Source organism: Dendronephthya gigantea, unplaced genomic scaffold (genome assembly GCF_004324835.1).
Source record: "Dendronephthya gigantea isolate DGI-Jeju-01 unplaced genomic scaffold, DenGig_1.0 000093F, whole genome shotgun sequence".
Lineage (NCBI taxonomy): Eukaryota > Metazoa > Cnidaria > Anthozoa > Malacalcyonacea > Nephtheidae > Dendronephthya > Dendronephthya gigantea.
In genome coordinates this window covers 819,834-842,073 of record NW_021163103.1, presented here as the reverse complement: position 1 = coordinate 842,073, position 22,240 = coordinate 819,834, and the positions used below count along the sequence as shown (strand labels likewise).

Here is a 22,240-nt window from a genome sequence, read left to right as displayed (position 1 = left end):
CGCGTTTTTATGAGCGAACCGATAGCTCAATTTTTTTCGGGTTTGGTTAGACGAAGTGTACAATTTTGGAAATGATCGTCCCATTTCGAGATATAAACAGACACAAGAGTCATTTACTAGAATCACTTGGTATATAATTAATTTGAAATATATCGAGTGTCACTTTATCGTGATGAAAACCCAAACAAAAGCTCCAAAACATTATCATAATATCATCTGCACCAGTCTTGTACAATAAGTAGGTCATTGTGGCTATACTCGTGATAGCCTGCATGACAAATAGCGTAGTTTACGAAAGTATTAGTATTATATGCATCATTGTCTCGACTAGCGGAGTCTCAACAAGTTGAAGTGAATAAATATATTTGAGTAACTACACTAAATCATAGTGACTGGCCGACTGCTGAGCTGAGGTCAATCATAGTCGTTCAAGCCTTCACGGTTTATATAAAAACGTGCCTTGCAGGTACGGTCTGCAATTCTCAAGGTATCTTCCTGGTTGAGACTTCGCTAATCTTATACATTTAACTTAATAGTATTTTCTCCATAAATTTAAAGACAGAGAATATTTAATCAGTTTCCCTAAATCACCAAATAAAGAAGCATGCAATGCAGGCAAGTTAGTTCGCAACATGCGGACTGACAGGAACCTATAATGAAAGCAATTTTCTCACTTAGCAAACATATTCACACCAACAATCATTCTAAAGTCGTATTAACCATGACAAATAAAATAAAAACATAAGTTACATCATCGCGCAATTATCTTTCTTCTCCCTAAAATCTCTGAATGCACGTGATACAGGCATTTGCGAGATATTGGGGGATTGTCGCACATTATCTGGATGTGGAAGGTCAGGTCTAGTTGGAGGTGTGTAATCCGGTGGAGGTTCTGCCGGTGCTGCAGGTCGTTCGGGATAGACTGGGGCAGCTTTAACATAATTAGGTGTAGGCACATCTTGGGATAACGGTTGCTGTTGAGGTGCAACACTTGTTATGCTACTGCCTTGAGTTGCATATGTAGGACGCGTATTATGGGGAACTTGGTCATAAGAAGGAGGAGATTGGGAGTAATTCAGTTGTGGTGTAGCTGCCAATCCATAATGGCTCTCGACAACTTCAAAACCTAAGACAAATGCTTTTATCAGAAACAGGGCTAATTTATGTATTTGTCATTCACGTCAATTTATTTTCTAAAAAAATATCAAATCAAACCTCGTAGCATTGGCTCTCCTCCATCTATGTGACTGGTGACGTAAGAGAAATCAATAATGTAAGCCGGATAGCACTGGTCAACATCTTTGATAACAAATACACGGGGATTGTCAATCCTATCAACCAAGGAATCGTAAAATCTTCCATCAGGACGACGAGGAAATTGGTCAAGACCTTGTCCCTCAGTATAGGCCCCAAGCAAGACTTGACACACAATAAGGTATCGAGGGTCAATATTATTCTCTCGACATTTCTGTATACAGAATAAGGCGTCTGAAGTAAAGTAATAACGATCCAACGGTTGATTGGCTGAAATAAAATCAAAGGTAGGTCACGTTCAACAAATATCGAATCCTCACTGTACGCTGTTTTGTTGCGTATTCTTGGTACGTTTCCTGTGACTGTGCAATATTAACATGTTTTATGGCAATTAATTGTGGTGAAACAAAAAATATATTTATATTTACGTAATGATATTCTGCTCTTCCGGATATTTCCTTTCATAATTCTCTCGAGATCTTCATTCCGACATGGTACGAAGAGATCATTGCGATAGTTTAGATTTTCCCCTGGTTTTAGTTCATCTGTCATTGATTTCTTTTTACTGTTAATAGAACGTACCGAGTTTAAAGAAACAGAAAAAAACCCATGCAGTAAATTGGTGGTGCATGAGAGCACTGTATTGAAATCATCGCCGAGGTGTTGTGTCCCTCTTAACGCAGGACCTACGTTACATTTCAACTTGCTTTTAAAATATTTTTCAATCATTTTTTAAACTTACAACAATCTTTGAGTGTAACTTGTTTTAATCGAAACACACGTACCAAGTTAGTACTACTAATACAGTATACCTATATAAATTATAAGCAATCTAATTGTACTTGAAAAATTTTAGCCATACCTCTTATATTTCTCCCAAAGATCATCGCTGACTACCTTCTCTATCTGATTAATAACCAGACTATTTTGACCCACAGAGCTACGCAGAAGTTCTTCAATATCTCTGTAATCTGGTGAACTAGGTTCAACTCTAGTACGGTGACAATTGGAAATCTGGAGAGGGAGGCTCTCAATTACTGGCACTGAAGTGAGTCGGTGAGATTGAGTTGAAACAGGTGATTCTGGAGTTCTGATCTGTTCTTCTGGAATGTTTCTATGCCAAGTTAACAAAATATGAGATTTGTTGATACATTAATGGAGTACATTTAAAAGAATAAGAGAGAGAGAGAACGGTGAACGATCTAGTTCAATTTAGTATTCTCCCAACGCGAAGGAAAAATATATATTATTATATATATAATAATATATTGTAAAACGTACATAGCACACCACATAGCCTCGTACCTCAAGTACAGACCTCACAAATGCGAAGTTGTACACAATACGTTACATGGAAGTTTAAATGCACTCGTTTTTACCTCTCCTCTTGATTTCTTAGTAAAGGTCTACGACGTTGAGAAGAGGAATTAATCGCAAACTTCCCTTCGTTGAATAATTCTTCAAACACACTTGCCTAGAATAAAAGGGTATTAATTGGCTTAACTCGTTAAGTCACTTTTCAGTAGTTTTTTTCATATAAATTAAGCTAAAGTCAATTTACCCTATTGTCTTCGCATTGCATCCACTTTGGAGACTCAAGTTTGTACCACAGCCACTTTGTTCTAAAAGAACTCTCCTTTGGGCATTCCAAACGACGTATCTTAAAATTAGCATTTGGTGAAACTTGAATTTTACCAGACATTTCCTCGAAATTGACACGGACACTGTAAAAAATTAAAATGATATAAAAGTTAAAAAAAATTGTCTCAGATTTTAATCTATATTTCAGCTCTAAATATTTGGTATTCACCTTGACGCATCTCTTTCTATCTTTGTAGAAACATCAAGTTCTGCAGCAGTGCAGTTTACATCACAAAAATATTTCTCCAAATTAATACAATCTGTTTCATCAAAATTGCACCAAGAGCTAGACTTGTTTTGTATCTTGAGTTGCCAGCAATAAGGCAAGCCAAAGTGAATGCCAGCACATTTCTTAACATGACAGTAGCCAGTCAGAAACTCAACACAAATATTTGGCACAACTTCCTCGGGTCCTTTGGTCTCCTCAAAATTTTGGACTAGAAAGACAAATCATAACATCAGAATGAAAACCTGGTAAAAGTGTGTGAATGGGCAGAAATTATATTGTTCTAGAAGAGGTGTGGGATTTTGCAAGTCTCCCAGCAGTTAAAACTAGATGTCACACATTTGGGAGGATGAAATTAGGTTAGGATGGAAGAAGGGTACCCTGCAGCAACAGATCAATGAAAAACTACAAATAACTAAGAAAGGCATTAGCCTGTTCATAAAAGTAATGTAAATAAATTAGGATCCTTTTCACATGTTTACTAAATGACCAAAAATGCAAATGTTTCAAGGATCTAATAATTTCTTTTAAGAAAACTCCTGGCTTACAAGATAGAGTACCTGGGTTATCAATTGTCTTGGTTAAATCAATATCCATGAGACAAACACTTGTTTCAGTGGCCTCTCCTCTCTCACTCTGAACATCATGATGCTTGTCAACCCTGCCATGTTTACCATGTTTTTTTGTGTCAAACACAAAAATCATCTTTCGAATGTATTTGAAGTTTGCTTGTTTACCCCAAAGCTGATACATTTTGAGTATGTTTTTTGCATGACTTTCTTGTAATGCCTTCTCATGGCCATATTTGCAAAATTTTGCTTTGCAAAACCGACGCCCTTTTGCAAATGCTTTGCAAACATGCAAATTAGGGCAAAACTGCCCACGGTTGCAATTGCCTTGATTATAATAATGGCAAACTGATGGGCATGAAACTTGGATGAGGGTAAATAACTGTCTTTTTGTAAGATCTTGAAAACCCATGTGCTTAGCAGCTTTGGAAATTTCATTGGAAGAAATATCATGATTTCGACTACAACTTTTCCCATGTGGACAATGCCCTTCAACATGGTCTCGACAGATATGGAAAAAACCACACATAGGCTTATCACATCCTCGTTTTCCACCATAATCAAGACAGACACGAGCTTTACGTGAAAACACACTCACAGTATCAATCTTGCCCTGCCCATTTCGATGCAAAATAAATTTCTGAGGATGCTTCTGAAACCATTTTGCTACATCAGCAATATTCGGACCAAACAGATTTTTGTCTTTTGAGATTATCTTAAAAGGAACACTCCCTTCATATTTCTCAAGGATAACAAGAAAAACTTGTTTCTGAAAGTCATCTTGCCAAATTAAGCTTTGGGAACTGAATGCAGAACTTTGGTTACTAGCATAAGAAGCCTCGGAACTTGAACTTGAACCCAAATGTTTGCCTGCTTCATTTGAAACCTGGTCAGACTCTGTTGCAGAACTACCCATCCATTTATTGACCTTCTCATTTCCAGTCAGAGATGCAGCTAGGTGGCCTTTCTGGATATTTTTGAAGCTTAACAATGGTTGATTTGAATTGTGACATGAACTGGCAGTTGAAGAATGATTAATTTCACCTCCAGTTGAGTCGGCGTCTGCTGAACTGGAATCACCTGCATTACCTGAGGCTTGGCCAGACACTCTTCTTCTTCGCTCGCGACGTTGGTGTCTTTTTTTCACTCTTTCCCCAACCATTTGATGCTGCTGGATTTTTCCATCCCTCATACCAGGAGCACAGGAAATGTGTAAACTTCTCACATCCAACTCAGCAAATTGACTAGGCTGCTGCTGTTTCTTTACTACAGCAAATGCAATGTTGGCCTTGACAATTTCTTCCGACATTTTCTGAGATGGATGCAAAGCATATTTCTTTAGCAACTCAATATTATGATGACAATCAACAATGTTATGGTTTAGTGGACACGCAGAACACTGATTTAAAACATAATTACCACAGATATGTAAAAAATGGCATGCTTCACCCCTTGGACAATTGCCATTTTTGTTGTAATCTGTACAAACACGGGGAAAACAACTTTTCAATAGAACATTCAGCACAACTGTATCAGTTTCTTCACTCAAAAATCCCATTTTGTCTATAATCATTTTGTTGTGCTCATCCCGGATTTCATGGGACAGTTTACACGATTCATGAGGTTGTTGACATACATAACTTTTGCATATATGAAGAAACTGACAATCTTTCTTCTGACACTGTCCTTTGGTAACATAGTTGAGGCAAAATCGTGGAGAGAAACAAAATTTTACTTTAACCTGCCATGGTTTGGTATGGTCACCCGGCTTCCATAGAACTTCAAAGGTCTTAGCATTAAGACCTAACCATGCAGACAATGTCCTCTCATTGTTGACTGTTTGACCCAGTAGACTAGGTGCTTTCTTCAAAAGATTGACAAATGAAATAGTTCCACCATTTTCACATATAAAACTGGCAACTTTACTGACTACATCAGTAGAATTACCAATTCCCTTACCCACATGAGTACCACCGTCGTTAGTATCTTTAAGATGAACCCATCGACCCAAACCTTCCACATCAATTATTTCAAATTTCATAGGATAAGCTGCCAGGAAATCATTCAAGGCGGTTGCATCATTTATTGGGTCAACAATTGCCTTTTCCTTCAAAAGGGATTCAAAAGGAAAGGTCATGCCTTCATTTTTAATTTTTTCTGAAATTCTTTGTACAATTTTCTCAGCCAACAACAAAAGATCAGTGGTTTCATGGTGTCTTTCCTTTTGAGGCGTTCCTTTCATTGTGGTTCCTTTGCACTGTCTGTCCTTGTTTGGGCGCATTGCTGGTGACATTAATGCCTCACACTTACTTAAATTTCTGCCCTCTTCTGCCACTTCAACTGAGTAAAGTCCGCCATTAGCATCTTTAACCATTTTGAACCTTCTTTCATGCTCCATCAGCCATTTCCTAATTTGCTTCTTATCCTGTAAGATCTCGGGAAATATTGATGCCTTATTTTTACAAATGATGGAAAACAAATGACCATGTTCCGCTTCATTATCAATTGACTTAATCAATTCCTGTGTTATTTCAAAGTCTTCTACCCATGTTGTGTCAGGCAAATCATAAACTGGTGCTTCTCCTTTCAGTTTTATCTTACCAAAAGGATCCCCAGTCTCACGTTTGATGATTTCAAAGCTTTCGGAATGTCCTTTCAGCCATTCTTTGAGTTTTGTTTTCGATTGACCGGATGGATAGAAGCTCTTTGTCCCTTCCCAAAAAGTTTTAAACATTGCTTCTTGGTCTTCCTGGTTCTGCAAAAACTTGCATACCTTTTTAAGGACAACTTCAGCCATCCTAAAGGAAACTAAATAACGTAAAGGAGGTCTATGTGCAGCCGTATAATACAATTACTTTTTGTTTACGTTTCTTAGAAAGAAAGACTCTTCCGGGGAGTATAAGTCGAGGGACTGGTCCGGCGAAAGGGATAGATGGATCTATCCATCGGGATCCCATGCGATAGGCTAAGCCAAGCCATAAGGGAACAGGATGATTGATTCATGTTATAGGCGAAGGCTGCCAGAAAGTTGACAGTACGCGGCTGGGGTGAGGTGGAGGTTCAGTACTTGCACCTGCTCTGCTGCTATACACGCTCTGGACCCAATTGTCGCAAAAATGAAAGGGGCTTTCAGGTTGGGGTGGCTGCAGGCTACTTTGGATTTCCGCGCACCAACATCAGATTATACTATACTTTCTGTGTTCTTAGGACAACAGTCTTCATGGGCTAAGTCTGCATATCTGGATCACGAAATTAATTACTTCATAATTCCCATATTTTATTGTAATATATAAACACTGATGCTACAATTGAATTTCTTATGTACAAATTATCATATCCTTTGAATTACTTCAGCATTTTTACATGATTTCTAAAATATTTTTATTCCAGTAGGTTAAAAAATTTCGCTCCAGTACATGATATAAAAATTGTCAAAAGTTGCCTCTAACCAAGATTCGCTATTGTAAACTAGCATGCTTTCTAATTACACATAATTGATTAACTAAAAATCCCTGGGTTTGCAATGCAAGTCAAACATATAGTAGAACGAATACTTCTATAGTGGTGCATGCATATTTTCTAGGTTTGCTATGCATTAATGCCATCAACTGGTGCTCAATCAGTTGTGTGAAAAATTGCACCCTATTCAAAAACGTTAGAAGAATTATTGAATGTTCTGTTGCAGTGCAAAATTATATTGATCAACCATCTGTGGCTACATGGCTGCCATGATAAATACAAGAATTTGAAATTGGCAAACATTGTTAAATGGTCTCCACTGTGTTGGCTTATTATTTTGGCCTAAATCTCACAGCCCGTCTACGATGTTGATTATCTCTTCTTCATAAATACTGTATATACGTACATCATCACAGAACCATTAAAATAATTACTAATAAAAACGACCTCAAAGGATTCAACATTAAAATGATAAACATTGTAAAATCTTCCTATACTATAGTAAAATTGAGTGCTGATAAAGAGCCGGGATTAGGACTTATCCTGGAGGAGAATTATTAATGATAAGACATATGTTGTTAGGCCTGAGAACAGGGATCAACTACCATGGGAATCGCCATTCATTGTTTGCACGAAATTTGAGGGGAAAAATCCCACCTAAAGGAATAACATAACACGTAATTACATACATCAGGTTTGATCCTTTGTTACTAAATGAGGGAAACTGGTAAACTAACTCTTTTCTAAACAGGATAACTTAATTAGTTCAAATATGTATAAAACATTCATTTTCCAGTACCTGTCCTTCTTCATTCTCGCCTTTCCACCATTCACCATCTTTGTTGATCACAAGAATTCGAGTATTTTTCTGAAATAAAATATCTTACTTAGTAAAATAATGAAATTTTATGTTGTACACGTGTATGCTGCGCGTTTGAATCATGATTAAACTTCGACTTACTTTAATCGATATCTCCCTGGGGTCTCTTGCTTCGTAGTCGTACTTCGCCCTAGCGTAAGCAATAACTACAAAAAACAATAAGGTAGAAACTATGTTTCTAAAGGATGAGAGACACTCGAAACTCGGAACACAAGTCTCATAAAAAGTATCACACTATCACTGTGGGCATGAGAATTTAAACTTGAATTTACACTAGAATTTACACTTGAGTATTGTTGAAGCAGACTCACTTTGAGGTGGCGACTTACGCCTGGCTTCATTTATACCACGTGTCAAACACGTGTCCAAGCCAGGAAAACTAACCCCCAGGGTGTTATTTCGGTAGTAGTCGATCAAATTCTAAACAGAATGCATTTTGTGAATTTTTCCAGGCGGTAAGGAAAACATGTTACATTAATTAGAGTTGGCATTAAGATTATCTGAAGGTGTAATTACGACAGTAATGAACTTACTGCTACAGATGGGAAAAGTTTTAGCGCTGTAAGACAAAACATTCCCGTAGATACGACAATCTTGATATGCTTCACGTTGTATTTATGTCTAAAAACAGAACACACGAGCAGCCTTAATTTGTGTTATTTTACTTGATATGAACTCAGACCATATACTGACTGTATTATTTCATCCGAGAGGAAAACAGACAATATTATAAACTTACTTTAAACTTAAAGCATATTGTCCTGGGACAGTCGTGCTCTCTCGAATAAGAAAGGTTCCATCACTTAATTTCTCCAAAAGTTCTTTAGCTTCATCTCGGCCCATCTTCCCAACGAACCTAACGAAATATTTTAAATATCGTATTAACAAACTGCTCCATAATGCATGGTGTTCCAGTGATTCAGTGTATGAAACATATTTACAAACCATTGGTATTTGGTTAAGTCAATTTCACCATCAGAAAGGACTTCTTCAGTTCTGTAAAGATAACTCTTATATTAATGAAGAAAAAATCGTACCTAATAAGGCATTATTAATATGGGTCGTTTTTTAACTTGCCTCGGCCGCGCTACTTCACCCCTCTATATAAATAGTAAAGAACTAAAGAATGGGACACTAGGAACCGCGCAAGAACTTTAACTTAACCAAATTATCTTCCATACCTCATACTAACAGCCTATGGCAACAATCATGAAACACAGATCTTGAAATCTCGATAAAATAGCTCCATGCAATAAAATATCGCTTTTGGGATACATGCAGTAACAAAGATATGTGAACATACGTTGTTGGAAGATCGGAACTTTTTTCATATTTGGTAAACTCTCTCTAACAAAGAAATAAGACTAAAATAAACAAGAATAATACAAGAGTAACATAAAACAGACCAAAATTACGCTCAATATAATGAATTATTATAATGAACTATTTTAACGAAATTATAGAGCGGTTTGCTGTGTCATCGCTTGTTTACGTTTTTCACATCTTTTAAAATACAATTTTTAGATTCTTATTATTTCAAATCAATATTAATTAAAAAATAATATTAATAACATTTATATCAAATGACTGTGGAGAGATTATTATTCACTTGAGGTTGGTAAACACCTTCAATTGCCATTACATTTTTTTATGATTTATAAATTTATATGATTTAGAACTTATTTTTACCGTATTCTGTTTAAATCTTAAGACTTACGACGATTTTAACATGTTGACCGCTGGTTAACAGATTGTCGTGCGTTGAAGGCCCATGCAAGCCCACATTCTCATTAATACTGGACAGTGAGATAGTGTGACGTTTCTGATTGCGCACAAAGAACACTTCAGATTCCTGAAATAAGTTAGCACTAAATTTAACTATAATACTCAATATACGAACGACTTTGATTTAATTTTTTTTTAATTTTCTTTTAATTTCATGCATTGACTGAATATTTCGCATTAATAGAGTCAAACTGAAAGAAATACTCTTATAAAACCAAGTACATTTTTTGAAACGTAGTTTGCGGACAAGTCATGTTTCTAAATGGTCAACTGGCCACATTTACCAATGCTTTGTCCGCAAATACGTCACAGTGCAGAGTTTTTATCAAGGTCTAAAACAATACGACTGAAAAAAGGCTCTAGCACGACTAAGATATGTCTGCAGCTACAACCCAGGTACTGTGATAAGAAAGATGACTGACTACCTGCAGCTACAACCCAGGTACTGTGATAAGAAAAATGACCACCCAGGTACTGTGATAAGAAAGATGACTGCATGACTACCTGCAACTTTCCTTTCCGGTCTTCCAGTATTTCCACATAATTCCTTGGAAAATAACCTTGTTTTCCAGTTTTTCTAGATTTCCCCTAAGCCACAAAACAGATTTGAGATTGCCTAGTAGCAAGTAATATCTTGGCGTCAAATAGTATATAGTCCCGGTGGGAAATTTTGAAGTTTGAATGTTTGGCCGTGACAATCTCATGTTATAACTTATAACTTCTCAACTTATATTATAGGCTGTACAAACCTCCCACCACTCCGGGTCAGGCGATTTTAAAACATCAATTTCTTCTCCTGCTTCAAACACCAACGTATTCTTCTTGCCCGGGGCCCAGCCATGAAACCTAACCAAATTCAACGATCCACTCTTAACACGAGAAGACTACATAATATAATAGACAGTGGATGACTGAGTTTATACCTTGTAATTGCAACTACCGTGGATGGTGTCCCTGAAGAGGAAAAATATCGATTAAATGTAGTTTGATGAAGTTTTTAGTCGGTAGAAAGGTCTGAAAACTTACAAGAAGGAACCACTGGTGCGGAATTATTTCTTGATCTAGGAGGTAATGGGGGACTATTTGGGACTGGCTCGGATGGTTGTTTCACTATTGTTCTTCTTCCAGCCGTTCCACTTTTTGATGATTTACATACTGCTGACTTCTCAATGCATTCTTTGTGACACACGTGACTACACGCTGTAACAATATTTCAATGTATTTAATTAAATATATACAATGAAAAAGGAAATTTGTACAACCAAATTATCTAAAATACATATTTGAAATAAGAATTTTGACGTTTTAAATAAGGTCAGGATTACGGAAGCGCTAAGTTGTAGAAATAAAGAAGGATTTGAAGCAATTGTTGTCGTTGTTTCTGAGAAATTTCAACATGGCCCTGGTCACATGAACATCCCCAAGCAGTGGCGTAGTCACATAAACACCCCCAAGCATAGATAACTGAGAGGGGCATATTCATAAATTCATAAATTCATGTGATGCATTATTAAATTCTATTAAAATCCATTCTGTTAACATACAGCACGCAAGAATATTGTGTGTTAAAATTTAGACTGATCATCTCTATTTGAATCAGTGGTTTACACTTGCCTAATCAGATCGCATTGAAATAATCTAATAATCTTCATACCTTTACACGTATAACCCTGATTGATTAACCCCCTGCAAAAAAGTTTATTATTAGTAACTATAAAGCAAATCTTATATGAAGACCTTTGGATCGACATCTGTAACGACAACATCTGTAACGACTTACCAGAGTAGATTCTTACAAACAGAACAGTATGTTGGTTTAGCGAACGTCGTGAGCTCTAAACGATGATTTCCTACCAAAAAAATTTCATTGAAGTTCTATATATTAATTTCTCATCTAGAAACTAAGGAAAATATCACATTTTATTAAGATACTCAACAAGTCCAAGTATCCACCTAGATTATAATCAGCAAGTGTGAGGTTACTTCTACAAAATAAAAACAAATATTCTAGAAATGTTCTAGAAATCTCACAAGTCGTTATATATGGCATTCAACTGCTAAGTTCACCTTCGCTGCAAATATTTTGAACTTACATGGTTCTCTGAATATCTTCAACCCATTTTCTTTTCATATCATCAGTTTTTGTGAACATTTCATACGAACCACGACCTAAAACACAATTTCAAATGCACACGTAAACAATCTCATCCTGCAACGCAAGAAAGTGGACTAAAAATGCACCTGCTTCAGGCGAGTTTCCGTTCATTGTCCATCCGTGAACAAACTAAGAAGTAGATAATGATAGAGTTGAGATGATACTATGAATCATTTACTAGGCGATAAAATTAAATAAAAATTATTACTTTTCCTTTGCCAGAATGAGTGACTGTATCGCTGACATCATAATGATCTAGATACAATGTTTCTTTATGGTCGTACTGTTCACCCTAAAATGTCAGCAAGGACAAAATCAAAATTCTCACTCGTTAACGAAACTGCAAAAGGGATTATATATGTCTCTTTTATTGAATAATTTTCTTGATTATAATTTTGCAAAATGTAAGAATGTTTTAATTGAGAAGGCTCAAGACTCAGCACTCTTTACATACATGTATTCTTTCGCAGTAGTTAATTCTTTAAAGCGCAGTGAAAAAGGGATTTAGGTTCATCTTGTTTAATAAATTTCCGGGGTTACAAGGACAACGATGTAAGGAATAAAAAACCTGATATTCGCAGTGTTACGGTTCGGATGTACTGTAGCTATAGTTTACCCACCCTAACTTTACACATCAAAAGAACTCGGTCAAATAGGAAAGCGTATCTGAAACAAAATGCTTGCATTTATTAACGAATCAATATTTTCTACAATAAAAGACTATCAATTGTGCGCACCGTTTCTTCAATGTTTTATCTTCATTCATTTTGATTTGCATATCTCCGTCCTTCACCAAAAGTCCAAACTCGATTAAATTTGGTGGCGCGTCTTTGTCCTATGATTAAAAATGATCTTATACCACAAAGTGCAGTGAAGAATTGATGACCCAGAAGAATAATATAGGAATAAATGAATGCACAAACAATACTTACGCGAATCAAGCTACGTAAAAAAGAAAAAAAAGTTTAATATAATTTGTTGTAAATCTGCATGCGTTTCAAAGAATCGCGGAACAATAATATATCAGAGTCCAAAATAACGTTTAGAAATCCTGATGTATTATATAAACAGGCGCTTTTTGTTCTTCCCAAAAAACTTTCGGCTGCCTTTCTTTTTATTCAATGGCGAAGTCGGCTTGCGGTTATTTTGAACCCTGCATACAACATGATAAGCATCAGCTATTTTAACTTACGATGCTTGAATCTGTTGAACAGCTGAAGTGCTCTCATCATCTCTCTTGACGGCATTAATAAAATGTGCAACATCCTAGATTCAAATAAACATGAAATAACTTATTTTAGGGCGACTTTACACGCAATGTTCTTCTCACCTTGTCACCGCACTATAATAGATCATTTAACAACTTCATTTGAATTGTGATTGGTGCAACCATGTCCTCATCATAAAATATGTTGTAAATGAGATTACCTGCATAGCTGCTAATGCTTTTTCCAAAGCATCCTTGTCTGTTTTATGTGTTTTTGAATGTTTTATAAGTTCCTAAAATAATACGTGTGTAGATCATACAGAATTAAAGCCAGTCCCGGCATAAAAGAAGTTTCTTCTAATTCTCTCCTAGTTACAACGACACAAAGTTTCTTTGACATAACACAATAAAAACACAGATAAAAATTTCAAACAATATTTATTACACCAACATCTCCTAAAAAATCCATCTCAAAGGTATCAAGAGATTCTACACAAACTTGATCTTAAAGGGGGTAATTCTTTCGTGATTTTTATGATACGATCACCCAGTCAAGACGTCATAAGGGTTGGGGGTGAATTTGTTCACAAGTACTACAAATATTCTGATTTTGTTCTGGTAAAGAGATCGTAATTTTATGGTACTGACCCGGAGTAAGAGAGGGTATTTAAGAACTCTCTGCATTGGAACAACCAGTAATGATCTCAGTGAAAATTTGCCCCCATTGGCATTTTGACAACATTCCTCAAAACAATAAAAACATACTTAAGCTAAAAATGGCTATGATGATCACGAAACAATGTTAAAACTTCCAAACAAACCTTTAAATGTCGGTTGATTTCTGCATCATTTTCACAAAGTTTATCAACCTAAAAAGTATTCATAAATAAAAAATGTTAACACAACACTTAAATGTTACATTAAATGGATATTCCTTGTTAGTAAATGTTTGCTTTCATATTGGTATAGAATTGTATTTACAAAAGAATAAGACAGCTAGGCCACTTTGAGCGCAATCAATATACTATAAATCTATGGCATGGCCCTTACGCGAATACTTCTAAATGTTGAAAAAAATACAAGCCTCGCTTGATTGTTGTATAAAAATCTCGAGCCCCGCTATGAAGTTCACTAAAAAAGTTGTTCAGTATACAAAGAAAGCTTATTCTTTCTATGAATGAAGATCTTGAAGATAGGTTGAAAACAGGTGCGGTAGACGTGCACTTTTTATATATGGTGGACATACTGCTGAAAGTGTTTTATTGATTATTGAGAGTAGTATGTAAATTACCATGGTTCAAACAACTTACATGATTCTGGGCTGCTTGCATTTCTCTACAGTACTTTCCATACTCTAAAAACTTGTCTTTCTAAAAAAACACATAACAGTCAATTCTAGCAGTCAAATGTGGCAGTTAACTTATAGCAGTAAATGAATCATAGTTTACAATAGTTTTAGATGACTTACTGTGTCCACTACTTACATCGATAATAAAGCAATTACTGATAGCACTACCAACATCTTTTTTAGCTCGGCAAGCAAGTTTGAGTTTACCAAGAAAGGTATGATGCATACTTAACAAGTCCTAAAGTTTAATGGAAAAAATTATTGCTTTAATATTATACCATTGAAAGCATTTAGTAATTTTCACAAAAAATACACACCAAGATATTCACAAATATTTTTTTGGAATCTACAGCAGATAAAGTGTTCTGTAGTTGGTCAATAAAATTCTGCAAAGAAATGAATAAAAGAGAATGGCATAGTTAAAAATTGAGAGGGAAATTTATTATTCTGTGAATTTAATTAGTTTAATACCTCTTTGATGGAGGTCAAAGCCTCAACATAATTTTTCTCTGTGCCCAACAGTTCTTCAATGACATAAGATCGTTTTTCATCAGCTTTTGAAGAATGCGAATCTTGAGACTAAGGCATTAAAAACTACATGTGCTGTTGATGCTGTGATTAGGCAACAATCCTTACAGAATTCTTTACCTCTACAGAACTCCAGGCAGTTCTTTGGATTTACAAAAATATCATTGACCATTGTGATGAAACACATTTGCTAAAGAACTGGAATGATTGGCAGTTGTGTGCTTGTTTTGGTGGAGGAATATTTAAAAGCATCCTGACAATTATTAATAGAGGGTACTACTCTATTAATTATTGTGAAAATGCATTTGTATCCTAGTATCTTCGGTCCAATATGCAGTCTTGCAACTTGGAATCTTTTTCTAATAGAAAAAGCTTGGCCCTGCCTAGTTATGATTTGTCATCACATCTTCATGTTTGCTACACATCCGTATCTAAAGGCGAGTTTCCATGGGCAATTATTACTGCGATTTTATGTGTGATATTCTTCCTTTGAATGATGTGAACGAGTGAATTAGTAACGGATGTTTATATAAGAGCTCTTACACATCAGAGCATTCATAGCTAATCACTCGTTCACATCATTCAAAGGAAGAAAATCGCACATAAAATCGCAGTAATAATCGCCCGTGTAAACTGGTCTTAATATCTTATGTTTGCCTGTCACAAACCTTAGATGCATCAAGACGTTTTTTGATTGCCACAATATCATCATAGATTTTATTATCATCCTCAATAGTAACAGCATCATATACATTTTCCTCTGCAACATCTTTTGTTCTATATAATATTGTTTGAAATTTTTTTGCTAATAAAGATGGAATATTGGTAATGTTTTTAAAGAAAGCAAACCTTCCAAAACAAAAACCTGATACATGGTTTAATGGATAGAAGTCAACAATTTAGTTGATTTAGGTATTTACTTACAAAGCAATTTCTTCGAGATTTCCATAGATATCTTCATCTTTGTAGTATGAATTTAGACTTGCAGCTCTATCACTTGGAAATGGACTAAAATGTATACAATTTTTAAACATGATTATTTCTTTTTTTCTAATTTGTAATTTCAAAAGAGATTGTTTTGCAAAATCCTGGAGCAAGCAAGAAGGGTACACTACAGCGCATGTACTTAGGAATAAGTTAATAATTTTAGATATAAATTATGAACATGAATTATAATGATTATTTATCTGAGGTTGCGTGCTCAACATGAGAGAACTCTAGAGTGGATTTCTTTTTTGATATTGAAGAAAATGCTAAAAATTACTAACTTACATAAATCCTGCATTTAAAGCATCCTTGCATTTTGATAAGTGGCTTAATGTTATTACCACCTGACAAGATAACATTGTATAAGTTTTCAAAATAGTGTAATTACTTTTCCAATAATAAAGTTATTGAGAGCCTCTGTCAATTAGACATGAAAACTTGTTATGATTGTTTCTTAGAAACATCATTTAAGGGGTTTAATTCTATGGACATATTTGTATCCCAGTCGAGAACCTAACAATGAAATTCATATTACTCAAATTACAATTATGCTAAAGATGTCAACAAAACATGCAACCATATCTATATATAATGACCTATTTTAAACAAGATTTGGGCCTCTTTCTCTGAGTTGGCCAAGAATAAATTAAGCATTATTATCAAAGCCTCATGTACTACAAAGGGTGCACTGGACCGGAACTTCTGGCTAGAACTTATTCTGTTGAGCTATATATGGGCAAATGAGTTCTGCTCATGTGTCTTAACTTTCTTTTATCTGAATGTGCATGCAACAATTTTCCAATTAGTGACCAGGATTGACATTTTTAAGAAACCTATATATCATTATAAGATGAAGTATTGAACCATTTCAAACAAATAACATTAGGGACTATATACCACCGCCGTTAACATGTTAATTAACCTAGCATTGGACAATTAGAGGTTTAGACATATTGTAAAGTTTGTGTAGTTTAGCTTCCATTATTTTGGGTTTTGTTTCTTTTTTATGATTATAACTTACAATGTGCTGAAATAAAACACAGCTCCGGTTCCGGCTGTGCCTCTTTACGATTCCGGCAGGAACCCTTAAAAAATCCGAACTACAGGTAACCGGCAGGAACCAAGTTCAGGTGCACCCCTTTGTACTACATGTATAAATAATATTATCCAACAGCTCTTTCAGTCCAGAAAAATAACAAGGAGTTATTTGAAATAGTTGCAACTAGCCAGGCCACAAAAACAAATTACTAAACAATAGGGTGTATATTGGAAATACTCAAAACACAATGTCTTTTAAAGTGCACAAAAGAAATGAATTTTCAACTAACCTTGCCAAAGTCAGACACATCGTACAGCTCGTGCGCATCAAATAACACACTTTCCTTCAGGCCAAAGTGTTTTTCACAAGCATGGAGAAATGCTCTTATGTTCTTCAAACACAGGAACTTTAAATAGGAAATAAATTAATTACTGCAATAATTTGTTTTGGATTGTTGAAATTTTATCATACTGTATTATCAGTTTTGATGAAGATGATCATAGTGATATATAGTCATGCAGAACTTCAAATAAAATGGACAACTTATATTTCTGGCTAGGCAAAACTGCAAAACATCTAGTAATATAAAATATCATAACGCTGTCACGAACATCACTTCCTGTTTCACGAAATTTTAAACAGGATGAAATATCCTATTATATGCAAACAATACGATAGAACTATAGAAGAAACATTGAAAAAACTATATATTTGTAAAGTTATTACTCAATAGTTGTGAGTCTAAAATAAACTACAAATTCAAGCACAATTTAAATCAAATTAAATGTATGATATTCAATTTCAATTAAATACATTTACATTGATAGAAGGGGAATTTTTTTGCAGAAATGAAAGAAACACAGAACGATTTCACAAAAATGGCGTTTTCGTGTAACTTTACTGTTATTCGAATGTACTTTTGGTGCAATGATCTTCGTTGCAAAGATTATAAATCAAAACTTACAGGGGACATTTGTGGTTTGAGGTTTATGTCGCGGACAGAATAAGGTCGTAAGCAGTTGGCAACTTGGCACAATGCAACCCCGTCTCGTAACGAATGAGCCAAATCAAACACTGTGGGATTAGAATCATAGCACCTGTGTCCTTGTGGCAAGACATTAGTACTGGCAAGCCAATTCTTCGCCATTAACCAAAGTTCTTGGTTAGACTGAGATATTCTTCGGCCCGCCATATTTTCTTCCTGCTATGGTCCCTGCGCGGCTAAGTGAGAGGAAACTGGAAACCGGAAATTAATTACCATCAGCTCATAACCAGTGCGGAATTTGGGCGAAATTATTTAAAAAATAAATAAATAGTTAAATCATGGATAAAGTCTTTAAACTATCCATGGTTAAATAAATTTATTATATATCACTTGTCAAAGCTTGCTGTTCTTAGCCTGTGCACAGACGGAAATGGAAATTACTTTGCGTTCCGTCTGTGCACAGGCTAGCTGTTCTTAGCATTTCATTGGTCGAGAGCGAATAACGCGAAGGTGACGAAATTTGATGTCGCCAGCGCGACCTCCTGCGGAGTGAGATTAAACAATTATTGGATGAGGTTTTTGTGATATGCAGAGTTATCAAGGTCGAGGTAAGCGTTATTTGAAGAATAGTAAACAGTATGAACGAATAAAAAACCTTATTTAATGTCAACATCCAAATACATCAATTATTAAAACATAAATACATTCAAGTGAATACCGCTTGTTAACCACCGCAGGCTCAATAGCAGATAACTGAATTTTGCCGTGATTGCGCGATTTATCTGTCAACCATTAGTCAATCAAATTGCTTTTACTACTATAATGTAACTTTAATCACGTGCGGCGCACCTGGACGTTCGACCTTTAGACTGTTTACCATTTGAAATTATGTCTTTTATGAATAGATATTTCGTTGTTTACCTTGTAGTTTGGTTTTTTTTCGACAAGTTAGTGCTATATAATAAAAAACTTATATACCGAACTTGTGTGTTAAGTACACCTTGAGTTGCTTAGTGGATTTATAATATGTGAAATAAGCATGAACCTATCTGAACCTGGTTCAATTTACTACCCCTGTCCCTGATAACAATATTATTTTTTATATACCTACTACATAGTATACGATTACAAATAAAATAGTTACTTTAAAACTACGCGTAATCAGGCAACCTGATTATCATGAAGCTTCCTAAAATGTCATTTTCCAAAAAAATATTGTGTTATTTGATTTTGCATTATTGCGTTCTTTATCGCTGCAATATACAAATTACAAATATGTTGCGTTAAGCCTCTGCAAAAGATATTCCAGTGACGTGATTGGTGGATAATGTTTTGAACCATCCAAACATTGAATGATAGCATCATCATCTGGGTGAACAAAGAATGCTGCAGATTGTCTGGGACTTAAACGACGTATCTCCTCACGTGGGACCACAACGCGATGTTTCTGACGGAAAAAAGGTTTAGGAAGTATTTTCAGATATTTAATTACTAGACTAGCTGGATATACAAATTGACGCGTTCCTATGTACAGTTTCATCAGTGGAAAACAGGTTCCAACCTCGTTAATGGATTGGCTCAGTTTAGGCATCTAATACTGTAACTTGAACAATTTGTTTGAAAATACCATTTGATTTGAGGAGAACACCACATTATTACTAATAGTCATTATTAGTTGATTGCGTAGTTCTACCTTATTGTACTATGAACTGACACTTACTGTTGACATTAATCTATCATTGGTCCAGCGTTGTAACAAATCCCCAATATTAACTAAGATTGTTCCTTCAATGGGATAAGCTGGTATGAATCCTTCGCCTCCACGAACCTGTGTTTGATTGAAATCAATGTTTGAAGTTATGAATACTCCGTAATACCGTATAGCTCAAGTTCAGGGAATCATAGTCAGTTCTTTTTAGAAGCTGTTGCCAGAGTAAAAATCTTTCCTTATTGATCCAGTTTTAATATCGATGACAATTTAAACAGTTTTTCCATGATCTGGTAGGCCTTTAGCACTACCTTTTCTAACGCTAAATTAGACAATTTCGTCATAATAGAAACATGAAATCTCAACTGCTCTCGCCAGCGTTCCAATCTCTTATTGTCTCAGTTGCAGCAATGGAGAAACTAATTTATTAAATTAATTTCATTTTTATTGGAAAGCTCAATCAGTTATTTAGTCTTTCTCCTAAAAGCCCATTGAGAAACGTCCGTTATCTATACTGACTAGATTAGCTCTATTAGTATTAGCTCTATAACCTCTAGGCCTCCAATTTGATCTTGGAAAAGAAGCGTTATTGTTCCATAATCACTGTGTTCACCCAATCGTACTTGACCTGCCCTCAATTGCGTCATCACAGGATAGTAAAGAAGACGTAACGTTGTCTTGTTCTCTGGTGTTCCAATATTTTTATGTGTTCTGTGAAACAGTTTTCTGTCCTGAAACAATGGTTATCTTTCAGCAAAATATCTCAGTGCTAAAATATTTCTGGAATCTCCTCTAATGTAACTAATAATTTATTAGTATACTAAATACTTAAATATAGACAAGTAAAAAACTTGTGAATACTTTAATCTTTGCTTTTTCTATCTTTGCTTTGACCAAACATGCTTGCAAATGAAATATAAAAATGAAGGGAAACTAAACAGCAACAATCTCAACTGCTTTTGCGTTAACATAATGACAGACATGTTAACAGACAGCGTGTTGTTCATGATTTTTAAAGACTGCACAAATTGATATCCAGTAATTTTAGGTAACTATATTAAAAATTGAATTTGCAAGCTTGCTAGCTAGTCTGGATAAAGTAATAATATTACCAAAATAACAAAATTCAACTTTATATATTCAAACCTTTAACTTTAATCCAAGTGAGATCAAGTACATGATTTTGTGTGACAAATTTTTACACAAGTCAAAAAATCTGTTCATTGTAAACCTAAAATCTGAACAATCACCAGCATCAGGCCAGGGAATCTCATCATTGAATGGCTCCGTAATATTAAAAGCTTCTTTAAAATCAGTAGGTTTACTTGGGTCTGTACTGAAAAAGAAAAAAATTCGGAAGAAGGGGACTGGACTAAATGAATTTCATACAAGCTATAACTGAAATGACTCATAGAATGAATAACTCATAACATAAGACGTATATCTCACAATATATATATAGGACGATTATCACTCGAATAGATGTGCAATGCCTGGAATTTAAAAATGTATTCAACAAGCTTTCAACAACTTTTGAAAACAACAAAAGTAAAACAGTAATAATTAAATTATGAATATCATAATAATATCAATCTAGTTATTTAACTATTTCTACTTTATGATAAATTTAATCGTCAAGTTTTGTCTACAGCACTGCTCAAGGAAGAATCACAGGTATCTGATAACATACAAAAATCTTACGTCTCAACTCCAACAGCAACATATCCATGATTAGATGTTGGAGGTTTGGAGTATTTACTTTTTTCATTTGTTGGCAACTTGAAAAATTTTTCTCCAACTTGGAACACTTGTCGAATCTGATTATAAAAGTATGCAAGAAAAATAGAATATTCACCTCACATTTACCTACAAAAAAACAAACATGCACACTTGCCCTCCAAACATAGGCTACATAGCCCCCCACGCAGGGGTGTAACTAGAACAATGATTGGGGGGGGGGGTGAATATTCATATATTCAGTTCTGTCTGCTAGACGAATTTCTATTGTAAGCTATTGCAGTTATGTCGGGCAGAACTGGATATATGAATATTCACCCCCCAATTATCGTTCTAGTTACGCCACTGCCCCCATTTTACCTCGGTTTCTGGAAGTCCATGATTTTTTATATAAACAAACCCCACCGTAGTAAATGCGCTAAGAATTTCTTGCGACAGTTTTTTTATGTCAGGATTTGTCTCATCCAATTTTTCTTCATCGAAAGAAGCGGAGTCGAAGTTTTGGAAATCAACAACTGGAATTTCACAGGCCATTCTTTCTTGATTCTAAAACTAAATGTTTTCCGTCATTTCGTGCGGGATTGCGTCATTTGCGTGATACTGCACGCGGGAAATTGCGAGACTTTCGGAAAGCGTGAAAAAGCACGAGCCGTAAGCGAGTGCATTATCACGCTTTCCGAAAGTCGAGTTTCATTGTAGTTATGAAATAAAGACAATTCCTTTGATTGTCTA

At 35.2% G+C, this 22,240-nt stretch overlaps 3 protein-coding genes across 4 annotated transcripts; all 3 read right to left on the bottom strand.

The window, feature by feature from the left end:
* Window positions 1-131: 131 nt before the first annotated feature.
* LOC114533627 lies at window positions 132-6,569 on the bottom strand. Its single transcript, XM_028555198.1, has 8 exons — window positions 3,682-6,569; window positions 3,065-3,332; window positions 2,816-2,978; window positions 2,634-2,728; window positions 2,117-2,368; window positions 1,683-1,819; window positions 1,216-1,524; window positions 132-1,126 (listed from the first exon to the last, which is right to left on the bottom strand). Exons 1-8 carry the CDS (start codon window positions 6,485-6,487, stop codon window positions 747-749), a joined length of 4,410 nt encoding a protein of 1,469 aa, XP_028410999.1. The 5' UTR covers window positions 6,488-6,569; the 3' UTR covers window positions 132-746.
* A 377-nt stretch (window positions 6,570-6,946) lies between these two features.
* Window positions 6,947-18,288, bottom strand: LOC114533609 (proto-oncogene vav-like). Of its 2 annotated transcripts, XM_028555168.1 has the most exons (35): window positions 18,043-18,288; window positions 17,368-17,484; window positions 16,325-16,383; window positions 15,977-16,060; window positions 15,721-15,829; window positions 14,996-15,103; window positions 14,842-14,910; window positions 14,661-14,762; window positions 14,487-14,546; window positions 13,998-14,045; window positions 13,825-13,920; window positions 13,398-13,469; window positions 13,162-13,235; window positions 12,902-12,911; window positions 12,707-12,804; window positions 12,590-12,635; window positions 12,178-12,261; window positions 12,056-12,098; window positions 11,908-11,983; window positions 11,768-11,799; window positions 11,595-11,664; window positions 11,469-11,500; window positions 10,841-11,014; window positions 10,738-10,768; window positions 10,564-10,660; window positions 10,319-10,402; window positions 9,747-9,881; window positions 9,333-9,376; window positions 8,975-9,025; window positions 8,769-8,885; window positions 8,563-8,650; window positions 8,341-8,449; window positions 8,111-8,175; window positions 7,949-8,017; window positions 6,947-7,806 (listed from the first exon to the last, which is right to left on the bottom strand). In XM_028555168.1, exons 1-35 carry the CDS (start codon window positions 18,268-18,270, stop codon window positions 7,747-7,749), a joined length of 2,841 nt encoding a protein of 946 aa, XP_028410969.1. In that variant the 5' UTR covers window positions 18,271-18,288; the 3' UTR covers window positions 6,947-7,746. The 2 variants fall into 2 exon arrangements, with proteins under 2 accessions (XP_028410969.1, XP_028410970.1); XM_028555169.1 differs by lacking the exon at window positions 9,747-9,881.
* A 494-nt stretch (window positions 18,289-18,782) lies between these two features.
* On the bottom strand, window positions 18,783-22,089 carry LOC114533676 (2-oxoglutarate-dependent dioxygenase htyE-like). The gene is made up of 6 exons (XM_028555269.1): window positions 21,869-22,089; window positions 21,473-21,588; window positions 20,918-21,107; window positions 20,323-20,502; window positions 19,784-19,891; window positions 18,783-19,510 (listed from the first exon to the last, which is right to left on the bottom strand). Exons 1-6 carry the CDS (start codon window positions 22,040-22,042, stop codon window positions 19,331-19,333), a joined length of 948 nt encoding a protein of 315 aa, XP_028411070.1. The 5' UTR covers window positions 22,043-22,089; the 3' UTR covers window positions 18,783-19,330.
* Window positions 22,090-22,240: the final 151 nt, after the last annotated feature.